We start from the raw sequence: 19,712 nt of genomic DNA on the forward strand, positions 1-19,712 counted from the left end.
CCCCGCCTTTTCCGGTTTCTAGGCGGCGAAGCCACGCCTCCCCTGCTCCCCGCCCCTCCCCTCGAGGGGGCGGGGCCTTCCCGGCGGTCACGTGGGATCGGCGGAGGCGCTTCCGCGAAAAAGCGGCGCGGGATCGTGTCGCCCCCCCCGGGGTCACCGGGACCCCCCCCCCCCACCCCGGGGTCACCGGGGTCACCGCCCCCCCCTCCCCCCCCCCCCCGCCATGGAGGACGGTGAGTCCCGCCCCTCCCCCCGCTCCGGGGCTCCCGCTCGGACCCCGCGTGACGTCACGGGGACGGGGGGGAGGGGGCGTCAGTAGGTTCCAGGGTTAACACGGGGGGTTAAGGGGCGTCAGTAGGTTTCAGGGTTAACACGGGGGGTTAAGGGGTGTCTGTAGGTTCCAGGGTTAACACAAAGGGGTGTCAGTAGGTTCCAGGGTTAACATGGGGGTTAAGGGGTGTCAGTAGGTTCCAGGGTTAACACGGGGGGTTCAGGGGCGTCAGTAGGTTCCAGGGTTAACACGGGGGGTTAAGGGGCGTCAGTAGGTTCCAGGGTTAACACAAAGGGGCGTCAGTAGGTTCCAGGGTTAATACGGGGCTTAAGGGGCGTCAGTAGGTTCCAGGGTTAACATAAAGGGGTGTCAGTAGGTTCCAGGGTTAACATGGGGGGTTAAGGGGTGTCAGTAGGTTCCAGGGTTAACACAAAGGGGTGTCAGTAGTTTCCAGGGTTAACATGGGGGGTTAAGGGGCGTCAGTAGGTTCCAGGGTTAACATAAAGGGGCGTCAGTAGGTTCCAGGGTTAACATGGGGGTTAAGGGGTGTCAGTAGGTTCCAGGGTTAACACAAAGGGGCGTCAGTAGGTTCCAGGGTTAACGCGGCGGGTTAAGGGGCGTCATTAGGTTCCAGGGTTAACGCAAAGGGGTGTCAGTAGGTTCTAGGGTTAACACGGGGGGTTAAGGGGCGTCAGTAGGTTCCAGGGTAACGCGGCGGGTTAAGGGGCATCAGTAGGTTCCAGGGTTAACACGGAGGGTTAAGGGGCGTCAGTAGGTTCCAGGGTTAACACGGGGGGTTCAGGGGCGTCAGTAGGTTCCAGGGTTAACACACAGGGGCGTCAGTAGGTTCCAGGGTTAACACGGGGGGTTAAGGGGTGTCAGTAGGTTCCAGTGTTAACATGGGGGTTAAGGGACATCAGTAGGTTCCAGGGTTAACACGGGGTGTTAAGGGACATCAGTAGGTTCCAGGGTTAACACAAAGGGGCGTCAGTAGGTTCCAGGGTTAACATGGGGGTTAAGGGGCATCAGTAGGTTCCAGGGTTAACATGGGGGTGTGTCGGGGGGAGGAGCTGAAGGGTTGGGGGGGTCACGTGACAACCCCCTTGTCCCCCCCCCGCCAGTGACCCCCCCAGAGCTTCTGCCCTTTCTGCTGCAGCAGGACTGGGGTGAGTGGGGACCCAGGCGTCCGGGGACACACACACACACCCCCGGACGCCTGGGTCCCTTTATGGTGGGGGGGAGTGGAGGGGTCCCCAAACTCCTGGGTCCCTTTCTGGGGGTGGGTCCCCCCTCCCGGACGCCTGGGTCCCCCCTCCCGGACGCCTGGGTCCTCCCTCCCGAACTCCTTGTTCCCTCCCAGACTTCTAGGTCCCCCCTCCCGGATGCCTGGGTCCCCCCTCCCGGATGCCTGGGTCCCTCCTCCCAGACTCCTGGGTCCCTCCCGGACGCCTGGGTCCCCTAATGCACTCCTGGGTCCATCCCAGACGCCTGGGTCCCTAATGAACTCCTGGGTCCCTCCCGGACGCCTGGGTCCCTCCCAAACTCCTGGTCCCTCCTGATCTCCTGAGTCCCTCCCAAACTCCTCGTCCCTCCCGAACTCCTGGGTCCCCCCCGGACGCCTGGGTCCCCGCAGGGTCCCCGTCGCCGTCCCCGTCCGCGTCCCCGTGGGTCGAGATCCTGGAGCAGCCGCGGGCTCGGGGGCTTCGGTTCCGCTACAAGTGCGAAGGGAGATCGGCCGGGAGCATCCCCGGGGAGCACAGCAGCGACAGCAGCCGCACGCACCCCACCATCCGCGTGAGTACCAGTATAGACCAGTATAAACCAGTATGGACCAGTATGGGCCAGTATAGAGCAGTACAGACCCCTATGGAACCCAGGAACCCATCCCCACCCCCCTCCATCCCCGGGGAGCACAGCAGCGACAGCAGCCGCACGCACCCCACCATCCGCGTGAGTACCAGTATAGACCAGTATAAACCAGTATGGACCAGTATGGGCCAGTATAGAGCAGTACAGACCCCTATGGAACCCAGGAACCCATCCCCACCCCCCCCATCCCCAGGGAGCACAGCAGCGACAGCAGCCGCATGCACCCCACCATCCGCGTGAGTACCAGTATAGACCAGTATGGACCAGTATAAACCAGTACGGATCAATATGGAACAGTATAGAGCCATATAGAACCCATCTCCACCCCCCCAATCCCCGGGGAGCACAGCAGCGACAGCAGCTGCACGCACCCCACCATCCGCGTGAGTACCAGTATACACCAGTATAAACCAGTATAGACCAGTATGGACCAGTATAAACCAGTATAGATCACTATAGATGAGTATAGACCAGTACAGACCAGTATGAACTGGGAGGGATTTATAGCCCTTGTAGACCCCCCCCTACCCCCCCCGCCCCAGGAACCCACCCCCCGGCTTCCCCATCCCCCTCCCAATCCAAACCATTATAAACCAGTATAAACAGTTATAAACTAGTACAAACCATTATAAACCAGTCCAAACCAATATAAACCATTATAAACCAGTATGACCTGGGAGGGATTTATAGCCCTTGTAGACCCCCCCCCAGCTCCAGGAACCCACCCCCCGGCTTCCCCACCCCTCTCCCAGTATAAACCAGTCCAAACCATTATAAACCGTTATGAACCAGTATAAAAACCAGTATAAACCAGTATAAACCAGTATGAACTAGGAGGCATTTATAGCCCTTGTAGACCCCCCCCTACCCCCCCCGCCCCAGGAACCCACCCCCCGGCTTCCCCACCCCGCTCCCAGTCCAAACCATTATAAACCATTACAAACCATCATAAACCATCATAAACCAATTTAAACCAGTATAAACCATTATAAACCAGTATACACCAGTACAAACTGAGAGGCATTTATAGCCCTTCTAGACCCCCACCCCCCCCAGCTCCAGGAACCCACCCCCCGGCTTCTCCACCCCCCTCCCAGTCCAAACCAGTCCAAACCAGTATAGACCGTTATAAACCATTATGAATCATTACAAACCATTATAGAGCATTATAAACCAGTATAAGCCAGTATGAACTGGGAGGCATTTATAGCCCTTGTAGACCCCCCCCCAGCTCCAGGAACCCACCCCCCGGCTTCCCCACCCCCCTCCCAATCCAAACCAACCCAAACCAGTCCAAACCAGTATAACCCAGTATAACCCAGTATAACCCAGTCTAACCGGGTGTCCCCGCAGGTGCACAACTACCGGGGCCCGGGGCGCGTGCGGGTGTCGCTGGTGACCAAGGACCCCCCCCACCGGCCCCACCCCCACGAGCTGGTGGGACGCGGCTGCCGCGACGGCGCCTTCGAGGGGCCCCTGGACCCCGCGCGCAGCGTGCACAGGTGCCCGGACGCCTGGGTCCCTCCCCCCGGACGCCTGGGTCCCCCCCTGGATGCCTGGGTCCTCTCCCGGACGCCTGGGTCCTTCCCAGACGCCTGGGTCCCCCCCCGAACTCCTGGGTCCTGTCCCAATCTCCTATGACCTCCCCAAACTCCTGGGTCCCTAATGAACTCCTGGGTCCCCCCCCGGACGCCTGGGTCTCCCCCCGGACGCCTGGGTCCTCCCCGGACGCCTACATCCTAATGAACTCCTGGGTCCCTTCCCGGACTCCTGGGTCGCTCCCGGACTCCTGGGTCCCTTCCCGATCTCCTGGGTCCCTTCTTGAACTCCTGGGTCCCTTCTTGAACTCCTGGGTCCCTCATGAACTCCTGGGTCCCTCCCGAACTCCTGGGTCCCTCCCGAACTCCTGGGTCCCCTCCTGAACTCCTGGGTCCCCCTCGGATGCCTGGGTCCCTCCCGAACTCCTGGGTCCTCTCCTGAACTCCTGGGTCCCTCTCGGATGCCTGGGTCCCTTATTTGGCTCCTTTATTTGGATCCCCTCCCGAACTCCTGGGTCCCCTCCCGATCTCCTGGGTCCCTCCCGGAAGCCTGGGTCCCTAATGAACTCCTGAGTCCCTAATGAACTCCTGGGTCCCACCTTGAACTCCTGGGTCCCTCCCGGACGCCTGGGTCCCCTCCCGAACTCCTGGGTCCCCTCCTGAACTCCTGGGTCCCTCTCGGATGCCTGGGTCCCTTATTTGGCTCCTTTATTTGGATCCCCTCCCGAACTCCTGGGTCCCCTCCCGATCTCCTGGGTCCCTCCCGGAAGCCTGGGTCCCTAATGAACTCCTGAGTCCCTAATGAACTCCTGGGTCCCACCTTGAACTCCTGGGTCCCTCCCGGACGCCTGGGTCCCCTCCCGATCTCCTGGGTCCCTCCCGAACTCCGGGGTCCCCCCAGCTGACCCCAGCCCGGTTTTGGGTGCAGTTTCCAGAATTTGGGGATCCAGTGCGTGAAGAAGCGGGAACTGGAGGCGGCCGTGGCGGAGCGGATGCGCACCAGTGACAACCCCTTCAACGGTACTGGGAGCACTGGGAGGCACTGGGAGCACTGGGGGGGACTGGAGGGGACACTGGGAGCACTGGGGGGGACATTGGGGAGAACTGGGGTGGAACTGAGAGGGACTGGGGGGACACTGGGGGGAACTGGGGGGGACACTGGGAGGGACTGGAGGGGACTGGGAGGAACTGGGATGGACTGGGGGGGATACTGGGAGCACTGGGATGGACTGGGATGGACTGGGATGGACTGGGGGGGACTGGGATGGACTGGAGGGGATACTGGGATGGACTGGGATGGACTGGGATGGACTGGGGGGGACTGGGAGGGACTGGGATGGACTGGGGGGGATACTGGGAGCACTGGGGGGGACTGGGATGGACTGGGAGGAACTGGGGGGGACAGGGCGAGTACGACCTGGGGGTGACTGGGGGGGTTCCTGGGGGCTGTTACTGGTTCATATGGGTTTATACTGGTTTGAACTGGTCTGTACTGGTTATACTGGTCTGTACCAGTTCATATGGGTTTATACTGGTGTGTACTGGTTCATACTGGTCCATACTGGTTCTAACTGGTCTGTACTGGTCCCAGTGCCCCCCGAGGCGCGGGGGGGGGAGTACGACCTGGGGCTGACTGGGGGGGTTCCTGGGGGCTGTTACTGGTTCATATGGGTTTATACTGGTCTGAACTGGTTCATATGGGTTTATACTGGTTCGTACTGGTCCATACTGGTTCTAACTGGTCCGTACTGGTGGCAGTGCCCCCGGAGGCGCGGGGGGGGGAGTACGACCTGGCCGCCGTCCGTCTGTGCTTCCAGGTGTGGTTGGGGGAGGGGGCCGGGGGGGGCTGCGGCCCCTCCCCCCCGTGCTGTCCCAGCCCATCTACGACAACCGTGAGCTGCCCCTCCCCCTGCCCCGCCCCTCCCCCACCCCCCGACCTTCCCTGCCCCTCCCCCACCCTGCCCCTCCCCCCCGCCCCTCCCCCCGCCCCTTCCCCGCCCTGACCCCTCCCCCCCGCCCCTCCCCCACCCTGATCACTCTGCCCCACCCTCCGCCCCTCCCCCACCCTGACCCCCCCGCCCCTGCCCCACCCTGACCACCCCGCCCCTCCCCCACCCTGAACTCCGCCCCTCCCCCCACCCTGACCCCCGTGCCCCCTGACCCCGTGACCCCATGTGTGACCCCCCTATGACCCCACGTGTGACCCCCCCATGACCCCATGTATGACCTCTGGTGACCCCTGTGACCCCATGTGTGACCCCATATCTGACCCCCGTGACCCCATGTGTGACCCCCATGACCCTTGACCCCACGTGTGACCCCACATGTGACCCCCCGTGCCCCCTGACCCCACATGTGACCCCACATGTGACCCCATATCTGACCCTGTGTGACCCCACTTGTGACCCCCCGTGTGACCCCTTGTGACCCCTATGACCCCATGACCCCTGACCCTGTGCCCCCTGACCCCACATGTGACCCCACATGTGACCCCCCGTGACCCCATGTGTGACCCCTGGTGACCCCCGTGACCCCATGTGTGACCCCCATGACCCCATGTGTGACCCCCTGTGACCCCATGTGTGACTCCCTATGACCCCTGACCCCATGTGTGACCCCACGTGTGGACCCCCCCGTGACCCTACATGTGACCCTACATGTGACCCTACGTGTGACCCCATGTGTGACCCCATGTGTGACCCCACATGTGACCCCATATCTGACCCCCATGACCCCCCATGACCCCACATCTGACCCCATATCTGACCCCTGTGACCCCCCGTGTGACCCCCCATGACCCCCCGTGTGACCCCCCGTGACCCCCGTGCCCCCTGACCCCGTGACCTTTGACCCCAGGCGCCCCCAGCACGGCGGAGCTGCGGATCTGCCGCGTGAACCGGAACTCGGGGTCGTGCCGGGGGGGGGACGAGATTTTCCTGCTGTGCGACAAGGTCCAGAAAGGTCAGAGCCCCGGACACCTGGGTCCCCTCCCGGACGCCTGGGTCCCTCCCGAACTCCTGGGTCCCTCCCGAACTCCTGGGTCCCCTCCCTGAACGCCTGAGTCCCTCCCTGAACGCCTGGGTCCCCTCCCGAACTCCTGGGTCCCTCCTGAACTCCTGGGTCCCCCCCCGAACTCCTGGGTCCCTCCCGAACTCCTGGGTCCCCCCTGAACTCCTGGGTCCCCCCCAAACCCCTATGTCCCCCCCAAACTCCTGTGTCTCCAACTCCTTGGTCCTGCCCGAACTCCTGGGTCCCCCCCGAACTCCTGGGTCCCTCCTGAACCCCTGTGTCCCCCAAACCCCTTGGTCCCCCCTGAACTCCTGGGTCCCCCCTGTCCACCTGACTGGGTCCAGGCTGCCTGGGTCCCCCCCGAACTCCTGGGTCCCTCCTGTCCGCCTGGCTGTGTCCCGAACTCCTGGGTCCCTCCCGAACTCCTGGGTCCCCCCCGAACCCCTGTGTCCCCAAACCCCTTGGTACCCTCCCGAACTCCTGGGTCCCCCCGAACTCCTGGGTCCCCCCATCCACCTGGTTGTGTCCCAAACCCCCGTGTCCCCTCCAAACCCCCGTGTCCCCCCTGAACTCCTGGGTCCCCCCGAACTCCTGGGTCCCCCAACCCGCTGAGTCCCCCGTCCACCTGGGTCCCGCCCGAACTCCTGGGTCCCCCCCGAACTCCCGTGTCCCCCCCAAACCCCCATGTCCCTCCCGAACCCCTGGGTCCCTCCCGAACTCCTGGGTCCCCCCCAAACCCCTATGTCCCCCCCGAACTCCTGGGTCCCCCCCGAACTCCTGGCTCCCCCCCCAACCCCTGTGTCCCTCCGAACTCCTGGGTCCCCCCGAACTCCTGGGTCCCCCCCCAACCCCCATGTCCCCCCCGAACTCCTGGGTCCCTCCCGAACTCCTGGGTCCCCCCATCTGCCTGGCTGTGTCCCCCCCCAACCCCCGTGTCCCCCCCCGAACTCCCGTGTCCCCCCCCAAACCTCTGTGTCCCCCCCAAACCCCCATGTCCCCCCCGAACCCCTGTGTCCCCTCAAACCCCCGTGTCCCCCTCAAACCCCCGTGTCCCCCCCGAACTCCTGGGTCCCCCCCAAACCCCCGTGTCCCCCCCGTAATCCGCAGAGGACATCGAGGTGTGTTTCAGCGCCGAGGGCTGGGAGGCCAAGGGCTCGTTCGCGGCGGCCGACGTGCACCGGCAGGTGGCCATCGTGCTGCGCACGCCGCCGTTCCGCGACCCCCGCGCTGCGCCGCCCGCGCACCGTGCGCCTGCAGCTGCGCCGGCCCAGCGACCGCCAGCGCTCCGCGCCCATGGACTTCCAGTACCTGCCCCACCACGGTGCGCGCGCGGGGCACGCCTGGGGCCCTTTTGGGGCACGCCTGGGTTCCTTTTTGTAACCCTTGGGGCACGTTTGGGGCATGCCTGGGTCCCCTGGGGCACGCCTGGGTCCCCTGGGATGCGCCTGGGTCCCTTTGGGGCACTCCTGGGTTCCTTTTTGCAACCCTTGGGGCATGCCTGGGTCCCATTTGGGGCACGCCTGGGTCCCTTTGGGGCACACCTGGGTTCCTTTTTATAACCCTAGGGGCATGCCTGGGTCCTTTTGGGGTACTTCTGGGTTCTGTTTGGGGTCCCCTGGGTTCCTTTTTGCAACCCTTGGGGTACTCCTGGGTCCTTTTGGGGGACTCCTGGGTTCCTTTTTATAACCTTTGGGGCACTCCTGGGTTCCATTTGGGGGACGCCTGGGTCCTTTTCAGGCACTCCTGGGTTCCTTTTTGCAACCCTAGGGGCACACCTGGGTCCTTTTTGCAACCATAGGGGCACTCCTGGGTCCTTTTGGGGGACTCCTGGGTTCCATTTGGGGTACTCCTGGGTCCTTTTGGGGCACTCCTGGGTTCCTTTTTGCAACCCCTGGGGCACTCCTGGGTCCTTTTTGCAACCCTTGGGGCACTCCTGGGTCCTTTTGGTGTACTGCTGGGTTCCGTTCAGGGCACTCCTGGGTTCCATTTGGTGTCCCCTGGGTTCCTTTTTGTAACCCTTGGGGCACTCCTGGGTCCCATTTGGGGCATGACTGGGTCCCATTTGGGGCATGGCTGGGTCCCTTTGGGGCACACCTGGGTTCCTTTTTGTAACCCTAGGGGCACTCCTGGGTCCTTTTGGGGGACTCCTGGGTCCTTTTGGGGCACTCCTGGGTTCCTTTTTGTAAACCTAGGGGCACTCTTGGGTCCCCTGGGGTACTCCTGGGTCCCTTTTGGGGCATGCCTGGGTCCCCTGGGGCACACCTGGGTCCTTTTCGGGCACTCCTGGATTCCTTTTTGCAACCCTTGGGGCACTCCTGGGTCCTTTTGGGGGACTCCTGGGTCCCCTGGGGCATGCCTGGGTTCCGTTTGGGACACTCCTGGTTGTTACTGGTGGTTACCGGGGGGGTCACTGGTTCTTACTGGTGGTTACTGGAGGTCACTGGTGGTTACTGGGGGGGGTCACTGGTGGGTCACTGGGGGTCACTGGTTCTTACTGGTGGTTACTGGGGGGGTCACTGGTTGTCACTGGGAGGTCACTGGTTCTTACTGGTTCTTACTGGTCCTTACTGGTTCTTACTGGGGGGGTCACTGGGAGTCACTGGTTGTTACTGGGGGTAATTGGGGGTTCCTGGGGCGGTCACTGGGGGTCACTGGTGGTTACTGGGGGGGTCACTGGTTGTCACTGGGAGGTCACTGGTTCTTACTGATTCTTACTGGTCCTTACTGGTTCTTACTGGGGGGGTCACTGAGAGTCACTGGTTGTTACTGGGGGTAATTGGGGGTTCCTGGGGCGGTCACTGAGGGTCACTGGTGGTTACTGGGGGGGTCACTGGTTGTCACTGGGAGGTCACTGGTTCTTACTGGTTCTTACTGGTTCTTACTGGTTCTTACTGGTGCAGGTGACCTCGAGTGCATTGAGGAGAAGCGGAAACGCACCCGCGAGACGTTCCGGGCGCTGGTGCAGAGCAGCGGGCTGCCCAGTAACCAACTGGGAGGAACTGGGAGGGACTGGGAGCACTGGGAGCACTGGGAGGGACTGGGGGAGACTGGGTGGGAATAGGGGGAGTAGGGGGATTGGGGGGCACTGGAAGCACTGGGAGGACTGGGAGGGACTTAACTGGGGGAACTGGGGGGACTAGGAGGGACTTAATGGGGGGGAACTGGGGGAACTGGGAGGGACTGGGGGAACTGAGGGGAACTGGGGGGACTGGGAGGGACTGGGAGGAACTGGGGGGCACTGGGAGGGACTGGGAGGAACTAGGGGGCACTGGGAGGGACTGGGAGGACTGGAAGGGCCTGGGGGGACTGGGAGGGACTTAATGGGGGGGGAACTGGGGAGACTGGGGGGGACTGGGAGGGAACTGGGGGGGCTGGGAGTATTGGGGGGGACTGGGGGCACTGGGAGGGACTTAATTGGGGGGACTGGGGGGGAACTGGGAGAGACTGGGAGGGACTTAACTGGGGGGGGGAACTGGGGAGACTGGGGGGGACTGGGAGGGACTTAATTGGGGGGGCTGGGGGAGACTGGGAGGGGATTGGGGGGCACTGGGAGGGACTGGGGGGGACTGGGAGGGACTTAATGGGGGGGGAACTGGGAGGACTGGGGGGGGGTCCCTGACGTGCCTCCCCCCCCCTCCCCCCCAGGCCCCGCCCCCTCCCGCACCCCCCGCCGCATCGCTGTTCCCACGCGGTCCCTCCCCGCCCCGGAGCCGCAGGGTGAGTGGGGGCGGGGCCAGAGGCGGGGGCCAGGGGGCAGTGGCGGGGCCAGGGGGCAGGGGCGGGGCCAGGGGAGAGGGCGGGGTCAGGGGAGAGGGCGGGGTCAGGGGAGGGGGCGGGGCCGGAGGAGAGGGCGGGGCCGGGGAGAGGGCAGGGGCGGGGCCGGGGAGAGGGCGGGGCCAGGGGAGGGGGCGGGGCCGGGGGGCGGGGCCGGGACCAGGATGAGGGCGGGGCTTACAGGGGGTGGGATAAAGAGGGGAGGGGCAATTTGTGGGTTTCATGGGGGTTAAAGAGGGGGGAGGGGGGAAATTTGGGGGGCAATGGGGGGAGGGGTCGATTTGGGGGGGCAAAATGGGGATAAATGGGGGGGAGGGGCGATTTAGGGGGGTAAATTGGGGGTTTTGGGGGGGGCCCGACCCCCCCCTTACCCCTCCCCCCCTCCCACAGCCCCGCCCCCTCCCGCCATGGGGGAGGGGCCGGAAGTGGGGGTTCCCCCCGCCCCTCCCCCCCCGGAGCCCCCGGTGCAGGCGCTGCAGCTGCTGCACTTCCGGGATGGGGGAGGGGCCGCCCCGCCCCTCGGCCCCGCCCCCCCGCTCATGATGTCATACCCGGAAGCCATCACCCGATTGGTCCAGGGAGGGGCAGGGGGGCAGGACCCCCAGGCTGGGAGGGGAGGGGGGAACCAGTTTGGGGGGGGGGATTCCCAATTTGGGGGGGGAGATTCCCAATTTGGGGGAGGAGATTCCCAGTTTGGGGGAGGGGATTCCCAGTTTGGGGGAGGGGATTCCCAGTTTGGGGGCATTTCCCAGTTTGAGGGGGGGGGGAGCCAGTTTGGGGGGGACATTTCCCATTTTGGGGACATTTCCCAGTTTACGGGGGACATTTCCCAGTTTGTTGGGGACGTGTCCCAGTTTGGGGGGGGGAATCAGTTTGGAGGGGGGGATTCCCAGTTTGGGGGTGATTCCCAGTTTGGGGGAGGGGATTCCCAGTTTGGGGGGGGAGATTCCCAGTTTGGGGGTGATTCCCAGTTTGGGGGGGGGGATTCCCAGTTTGGGGTGGGGGAGGAGTCGCTGCCGTCACTGGGTGAACTGGACTTGAGCGAATTCCTGAGGCAGCTCCAGTCCCCGTAACTGGGAGTTACTGGGAGGTCACTGGGGGTCACTGGGGGGGTCACTGGGGGGGTCACTGGGGGGGTCACTGGGGGTCCCAGGGGGGGTTACTGGGGGTTACTGGTGGTCACTGGGAGCTGGTGGGAGGGTCCTAATGGGACTGGGAAGCACTGGGATGAACCCGCCCCTTTGGCCCCGCCCATCAGCATTAACCCCGCCCCTATCACCCAAGTGCCTGCGGGAGGCGGGGCTTCTCTGGCCACGCCCCCACTCAATAAACGGTTTGATTGACAGCTTTGGGGATTGGTCGGTGCAGGGGGGTGGAGACTGGGTGGGATGGGCGTGGTCTGGGCGGGGGGGCGGGGTTTGCGCAGTGGGGGCGTGGCGCGCTCTGGGGGGCGTGGCTTTGAGCGGCGGGGGCGTGGTCTGAGCGGCAAGGGCGTGGCCAGCGCGATGGGGGGCGGGGTTCGCGCGTCAGGGGAGTGGCGCACTCCAGGGGGCGTGGTTTGAGCGGCGGGGGCGTGGTCTGAGCGGCAGGGGCGTGGCCAGCGCGATGGGGGGCGGAGTTCGCGCGTCAGGGGCGTGGCGCACTCCGGGGGGCGTGGTTTGAGCGGGGGGGGCGTGGTCTGAGCGACAGGGGCGTGGCGCACGCTGGGGGGCGTGGTTCGCTCGGCAGGGGCGTGGCGCACTCCGGAGGGCGTGGCTTGAGCTGCGGGGGCGTGGTCTGGGCGGCAGGGGCGTGGCCAGCGCGGGGGGGCGTGGCGCACTCCGGGAGGCGTGGTTTGATCGGCGTGGGCGTGACCATCGCGGGGGCTGAGCCAATTGTGGTCGCACGAATTGCAGCGCAGCTCCCTGCCGGAAGAGGCGCGGCCTCGGGGCGGAAGTGGGCGGGGCGGAGCGGGCGCTAGGCCGCAGCGGAGCCGGCGGGACCGGGGCAGCGGGGGGAGCGGGGGCGGCCGCAGCGGGGCCGCAGCGGGGCCGGAGCGGGGCGGGATCCGGCGGGGTCCGGCGGGGTCCGGAGGGGACGATGCCGAGCAAGAAGAAGAAATACAACGCGCGTTTCCCGCCGGTGAGCGCGACAGCGGGGCCGCGGGGGGGGGGGTGTGGGGGGGGGGTGGTTTCCATGGCAACCGGCGCGACGCGCAACGGGGTCTCCATGGCAACGGGGCGGGGCGGATCCGTGAGGGCGCTGGGAGTCACGGGGGGGCGTGGCTTGGGGAGGAGCGTGGCTGGGGAGGGGGCGTGGCTTGGGGAGGGGGCGGGGCCTCATCCCCTCCTTGCCGTAGCAACCAGGGGGCGGGGCTTGAGGGGAGTGCGCTTGGGGGCGTGGTTTGAGAGCGAGTGGGCGGGGCCTCCGTGCCTTCCCAGCCCCAATGGGAGGTGGCGCCCAGGAGGGTGGGGCTCTGGGGGGGTGGTGTCTCAGGGGCGTGGCTTAGTGGGGGCGTGGCTTCTTGGGGCGGGGTTTATTGGGGGCGTGGCTTCGTGGGGGCGTGGCCGAGCCTCAGTGTCCCCCGGCAGGCGCGGATCAAGAAGATCATGCAGACGGACGAGGAGATCGGGAAGGTGGCGGCGGCCGTTCCCGTCATCATCTGTATCCGCCCGAACGCCTGGGTCCCTCCCGAACTCCTGGGTCCCTCCGGAACTCCTGGGTCCCTCCCGAACTCCTGGGTCCCTCCCGAACTCCTGGGTCCCTAATGAACTCCTGGGTCCCTCCCAAGCTTCTGGGTCCCCCCTGAACTCCTGGGTTCTCCCCCGAACGCCTGGGTCCCCTCCCGAACTCCTGGGTCCCCTCCCGAACTCCTGGGTCCCCCCGAACTCCTGGGTCCCTCCCGAACTCCTGGGTCCCTCCCAGTGCTCCCAGTGCTCCGGTTCCTTAGCCGCCCAGCACGGGCGCTCGAGCTGTTCCTGGAGTCGCTGCTGCGCAAGGCGTGTCACGTGACCCAGTCCCGCAACGCCAAAACCATGACGACGTCACACCTGTGAGTGACACCCCCGCCCGGACGCCTGGGTCCCCTCCTGAACTCCTGGGTCCCCTCCCGAACTCCTGGGTCCCTCTTGAACTCTTGGGTCCCTCCCGAACTCCTGGGTCCTCTTCTGAACTCCTGGGTCCCTCTCGAACTCCTGGGTCCCTCCCGAACTCCTGGGTCCCCCCGTGACCCGAACGCCTGGGTCCTTCTTGAACTCCTGGGTCCCTCCCAAACTCCTGGGTCCCCTCCTGAACTCCTTGGTCCCCTCCTGAACTCCTGGGTCCACCCCCCACCCCGAACGCCTGGGTCCCTCGCAGATGCCTGGTTTCCCCAATCCCTTCTAAGGACAAAGGGGCGGGGTTAAGACCCCGGGGGCGGGGTTAAGGCCCCGGGGGCGGAGTTTAGGACCCAGGGGTGGAGTTTAGGACCCGGGTGCGGGGTTTAGGACCCGGGGGCGGGATTTAGGACCCGGGGGCGGAGTTTAGGACCCAGGGGCGGAGTTTGCCACCCGGAGGCGGGCTTTAGGACCCAGGGGCAGAGTTTAGGACCCGGGGGCGGAGTTTAGGACCCGGGGGCGGGGTTTAGGACCTGGGGGCGGGGTTTAGGACCCAGGGGCGGAGTTTAGGACCCGGGGGCGGGGTTTAGGATCCGGGGGCGGAGTTTAGGACCTGGGGGCGGAGTTTAGGGCCCAGGGGCGGAGTTTAGGACCCGGGGACGGGGTTTAGGAGCCAGGGGCGGGGATTAGGACCCAGGGGCGGAGTTTAGGACCCAGGGGCGGACTTTAGGACCCGGGGGCGGGCTTTAGGACCCAGGGGCGGGGTTTAGGACCCGGGGGCGGAGCTTAGGACCCAGGGGCGGGGTTTGGGATCCAAGGGTGGGGTTTAGAACACGGGGGCGGAGTTTAGGACCCGGGGGCGGGATTTAGGACCCGGGGGCGGAGTTGAGGAACCAGGGGCGGGGTTTAGAACCCAGGGGCGGGTTTTAGTACCCAGGGGCGGAGTTTAGGACCCGCGGGCGGAGTTTAGGATCCAGGGGCGGAGTTAAGGCCCCGGGGGCGGGCTTTAGGACCCGGGGGCGGAGTTTATGACCCAGGGGCGGAGTTTAGGACCCGGGGGCGGGATTTAGGACCCGGGGGCGGAGTTTAGGACCCCGGGGCGGGGTTTAGGACCCCGGGGCGGAGTTTAGGACCCAGGGGCGGAGTTTAGTACCCAGAGGCGGGCTTTAGGACCCAGGGGCGGGGTTTAGGACCCAGGGGCGGGGTTTAGGACACGGGGGCGGAGTTTAGGACCCAGAGGCGGGGTTTGGGACCCGGGGGCGGGGTTTAGGACCCAGGGGCGGAGTTTAGGACCCATGGGCGGGCTTTAGGACACGGGGGCGGAGTTTAGGACCCAGGGGCGGAGTTTAGGACCCAGAGGCGGGGTTTAGGACCCTTGGGCGGGGTTTATGACCCAGGGGCGGAGTTTAGGACACGGGGGCGGAGTTTAGGACCCAGGGGCGGGGTTTAGGACCCGGGGGCGGGGTTTAGGACCCGGGGGCGGGGTTTAGGACCCGGGGGCGGGGTTTAGGACCCGGGGGCGGGGTTTAGAACCCAGGGGCGGAGTTTAGGACCCGGGGGCGGGGTTTAGGACCCAGGGGCGGGGTTTGGTCCTCGGGGGCGGGACGGGTGGGCGTGTCTCGCGTGGGTGTGGCCGGTGGGCGTGTCCTCAGGCCCCGCCCATTCCCTTTTAAGGAAACAGTGCATCGAACTGGAGCAGCAGTTTGATTTTCTCAAGGACCTGGTGGCCGCGGTGCCCGACATGCAGGGGGACGGCGACGAGGCTGCTGGGGACGGCGAGCGCGGGCAGCGCAGGTCAGCCGGACGCCTGGGTCCCTCCCGGACGCCTGGGTCCCTCCCGGATGCCTGGGTCCCTCCTGGATGCCTGGGTCCCTCCTGAATGCCTGGGTCCCCCCAAACTCCTGGGTCCCTCCTCAACACCTGGGTCCCCCTGGATGCCTGGGTCCCTCCCGGACGCCTGGGTCCCACCCCGGACGCCTGGGTCCCTCGTCAACACTTGGGTCCCCTTGAACTCCTGGGTCCCTCCCGGATGCCTGGGTCCCACCCCGGACGCCCGGGTCCCTCCCGGACGCCTGGGTCCCACCCCGAACGCCTAGGTCCCCCCGAACTCCTGGATCCCTCCCGAACTCCTGGGTCCCTGAGGGGGCGGGGTCTGTTGCAGAGGGCGTCGCCCCGGCCGCAGGAACGGGGGCCCCGGGGGCCCGAAGGGGAAGGACCCGAAACAGTCGGGAACCGACACGGAGCAGGAGGTGGGGGAGGGGCCGCCTCGGACGCCTGGGTCCCCTCGGGGGGATGGGGGGGGGGTGGGAAATCCCCCTGGGGTGGCCCCGGACGCCTGGGTCCCCTGGGAACATAGGCATGGGGGTGTGACCGGGACGCCTGGGTCCCTTTTGAGGGTGGTGGGAAGGGGTCTCTCTAGGGGGGCGGAGGGGAGCCCCGGACGCCTGGGTCCCTTGGGAACATAGACATGGGGGTGTGACCCAGATGCCTGGGTCCCTTTCCCGGACGCCTGGGTCCCTTTTGAGGGTGGTGGGGAGGGGTCACTCTAGGTGGGGGGAGGGGAGCCCTGGACGCCTGGGTCCCCTGGGAATATAGGCATGGGGGTGTGACCCGGATGCCTGGGTCCCTTCCCCGGACACCTGGGTCCCCTGGGGTCACCCTGTGTCCCCTCCCCCCCGCCAGGAGGACTCTGAGGACAGTGACAGCGACGGGGAGGAGGAGCCAGCGCGGCCCCTCCCCCCACAGCCCCCCCTCGGCTTCCCCAGGTGACGCCCCTCCCCACCTCCCCGGACGCCTGGGTCCCTCCCGGACGCCTGGGTCCCCTATGGGGGTCGCCCGGGTCCCCTTTTCTGGGGGGGTGAGGGGGGGTTGTGTTCCCCCCAGGACACCTGGGTCCCCAGTTGGGGGTGGTCACCCGGACACCTGGGTCCCCTCCCGGACGCCTGGGTCCCCTATGGGGGTCACCCGGGTCCCCTTTTCTATGGGGGGGGGGGGGGGGGGGGGTTGGATTCCCCCTATTGGGAGTGGTCACCCGGACACCTGGGTCCCCTCCCGGACGCCTGGGTCCCCTGACCCCCCCCCCCATTCTCCCCACAGCCCTGGGCTGCCCTTCCCCCCCCTTGGTCCCGCCCCCATGGCGGGGGGGGGAGGGGCCGGAGGGGGGGGGGTTGGGCTCCCCCCCGCCCCCCCCCCGCGAGGACGAGGATGAGGAGGATGAAGATTACGACTCGTAGCGACTGGGAGCGCGGGGGGGGGCACCCCGGACGCCTGGGTCCCCTCCCGGACGCCTGGGTCCCCTCCCGGACGCCTGGGTCCCCCTCCTCCACGCTCCCCCCCGCGGGGCCGCCGGCGCCATGAGCGGGAGCCGCTCTCAGTGGGGGAGGGGGCTCGACCCGGACGCCTGGGTCCCTTCCCCGGACTCCTGGGTCCCCTCCCCAGACGCCTGGGTCCCCTTTTTGGGTGGGGGGGAGGAGGAGGGTGATTTTGGGGCCGTTTCGCAGCTTTTAATGAATTTGGGGGGGTTTTCAATAAAGTTCTGGTTTCCGTAACTGTCCCCCGGATGCCTGGGTCCCCACCCCCGAACTCCTGGGTCCCCACCCCCGAACTCCTGGGTCCCTCCCGAACTCCTGGGTCCCCATCCCCGAACTCCTGGGTCCCCCCTCGGACTCCTGGGTCCCCCCCTCGAACTCCTGGGTCCCGCCCCGAATTCCTGGGTCCCTCCCGAACTCCTGGGTCCCCACCCCCGGACTCCTGGGTCCCCACCCCCGAACTTCTGGGTCCCCCCCGGAACTCCTGGGTCCCTCCTGAACTCCTGGGTTCCCCACCCCGAACTCCTGGGTTCCCACCCTCGAACTCCTGGGTCCCTCCCGAACTCCTGGGTCCCCACCCCCGAACTCCTGGGTCCCCCCCCCGGAACTCCTGGGTCCCCACCCCCGAACTCTTGGGTCCCCTCCCGAACTCCTGGGTCCCCCCTGAATTTCTGGGTCCCTCCCGAACTCCTGGGTCCCCACCCCCGGATTCCTGGGTCCCTCCCGAACTCCTGGGTCCCCCCGAACTCCTGGGTCCCTTTAGACACTCGTGTCCCTTCTCGGCCGCCAGGGGGCAGCAGAGACCCTGCGGGATCACCTATAGGAGGTTATAGGGACCTATAGGGCTTTATAGGTATCTATAGGGTCCTGTGGGGGGGGTTCGGGTCCTATAGGTACCCAGGGCGGGCCTATAGGATTCTATAGGGTGGTTTATCGGGGTCTATAAAAATCTATAGGCGGCTCTCAGGATCTATAGGGGCCTAGAAAGATCTATAGGGGGAGCACCAGGGCATTTGAAGGGTTATATGGGGGGGGTATATAGGGGTCTGTGGGGCACCTATAGGGCTCGGTGTGGGTGGCTGTAGGGGCTTGTGGGAGGCTGTGATGGTCTATAGGAGGTACTGGAGCCTATAGGTGTCGGGGGATCCCTATGGGGTCTACAGGCACCATGGGGAGCTGGGGGGGGCTATAGGGGCTCTATAGGCGTCTATAGGGGTTGAGGGGGATCTATAGGGCTCCCATGGGGGGACAACAGGTGGGGGGTTCCATAGGAGGAGGGAGTTTCTATAGGGGGTGGGGGAGCCTATAGGGGTTCTATAGGTCCCTCCAGAGACGAATGGGGCAGGTGGAGGAACCCAGGAGTTCGGGAGGGACCCAGGAATTCGGGGGGGACCCAGGAGGTATGGGGGGACCCACGCGTTCGGGAGGGACCCAGGAGTTCGGGAGGGACCCAGGAGTTATGGGGGGACCCAGGCGTTCGGGAGGGACCCAGGAGTTCGGGGGGGACCCAGGAGTTCGGAGGGGACTCAGGAGTTCGTGAGGGACCCAGGAGTTCAGGAGGGACCCAGGAGTTCGGAGGGGACCCAGGACTTCGGGAGAGACCCAGGAGTTCGGGGGGGGACCCAGGAGTTCAGGAGGGACCCAGGAGTTCGGGGGGGACCCAGGACTTCGGGAGGGACCCAGGAGTTCGGGGGGGACCCAGGAGTTCAGGGGGGACCCAGGAGTTCGGGGGTGACCCGGGAGTTCGGGGGGGACCCAGGAGTTCAGGAGGGACCCAGGAGTTCGGGAGGGACCCAGGAGTTCGGGCACCCGCGGCGCTGGAATCCGCCCCTCCCCCCCCCGCCCCCCCCCGCACCCGCAGCCGGTGACACTTTAACCAAAAAAGCCGCTTTTCGCCTCATTTCCCGGGATCAGGAGGGGCCGGGAGGGGCCGCCGGAGGTACCGGGGCCGGGAGGACATCGGAGGACACGGGGGACACGGGGGACACGGGGTGGGGGGGGACACGGGGGAGTTGGGGACAGGTTGGGGACATGGGGGAGGGGACGCGGCAACAGGTTGGCGACATCGGTGACAGGTTGGGGACATCGTGGGGGGGTTGGGGACATGGGGAGGGGACATGGGGACGTTGGTGACAGGTTGGGGACATCGTGGGGGGGACATGGGGGGTTGGGGACATTGGGGAGGGGACACGGGGGGGGCTTGGGACATGGGGAGGGGACACGGGGGTCGTTGGGGACAGGTTGGGGACATCGGGGGCGGGACACGGAGGGGTTGGGGACATCGTGGGGGGGTTGGGGACATGGGGGAGGGGACACGGCAACAGGTTGGGGACATCGGTGACAGGTTGGGGACATCGTGGGGGGGGGGACACGGGGGGGGTTGGGGACATCGTGGAGGGGGGTTGGGGACACGGCGGGGGCTGGGGACAGGTTGGGGACATCGTGGGGGGGGTTGGGGACATGGGGAGGGGGACACGGGGGGCTTGGGGACAGGTTGGGGACATTGGTGACAGGTTGGGGACATCGTGGGGGGGACACGGGGGGTTGGGGACATCGTGGGGGGGCTTGGGGACAGGTTGGGGACATCGTGGGGGGACACGGGGGGAGTTGGGGACATCGTGGGGGGGTTGGGGACATCGGTGACAGGTTGGGGACATCGTGGGGGGGGACACAGGGGGGTTGGGGACATCGTGGGGGGGGTTGGGGACATGCGGGAGGGGACACGGCAACAGGTTGGGGACAGGTTGGGGACATTGGGGACAGGTTGGGGACATCGTGGGGGGGGTTGGTGGGGACATGGGGAGGGGACACGGGGGGTTGGGGACATTAGTGACAGGCTGGGGACATCGTGGGGGGGGAGTTGGGGACA

General features: G+C 66.2%; 2 protein-coding genes across 2 annotated transcripts; both read left to right on the plus strand.

Moving 5' to 3' along the window:
• Nucleotides 1–223: 223 nt before the first annotated feature.
• RELA (RELA proto-oncogene, NF-kB subunit) lies at nt 224–11,534 on the plus strand (the record flags this gene model as incomplete). The annotated part of the gene is given in 13 exon segments (XM_080364682.1): nt 224–233; nt 1,393–1,437; nt 1,905–2,065; nt 3,494–3,642; nt 4,607–4,698; nt 5,437–5,528; nt 5,531–5,570; nt 6,535–6,639; nt 7,795–7,907; nt 7,909–8,008; nt 9,588–9,668; nt 10,333–10,404; nt 10,852–11,534. Coding segments are annotated over 13 exon segments (1,743 nt in total).
• Nucleotides 11,535–12,466: 932 nt separating this feature from the next.
• DRAP1 (DR1 associated protein 1) lies at nt 12,467–16,826 on the plus strand. The gene is made up of 7 exons (XM_080364692.1): nt 12,467–12,582; nt 13,032–13,104; nt 13,399–13,492; nt 15,210–15,329; nt 15,697–15,784; nt 16,218–16,300; nt 16,632–16,826. Exons 1-7 carry the CDS (start codon nt 12,541–12,543, stop codon nt 16,741–16,743), a joined length of 612 nt encoding a protein of 203 aa, XP_080220818.1. The 5' UTR covers nt 12,467–12,540; the 3' UTR covers nt 16,744–16,826.
• The last annotated feature ends 2,886 nt before the right edge of the window (nt 16,827–19,712 follow it).

This window comes from Nesoenas mayeri (assembly GCF_963082525.1).
Source record: "Nesoenas mayeri genome assembly, contig: SCAFFOLD_102, whole genome shotgun sequence".
Classification (NCBI taxonomy): domain Eukaryota; kingdom Metazoa; phylum Chordata; class Aves; order Columbiformes; family Columbidae; genus Nesoenas; species Nesoenas mayeri.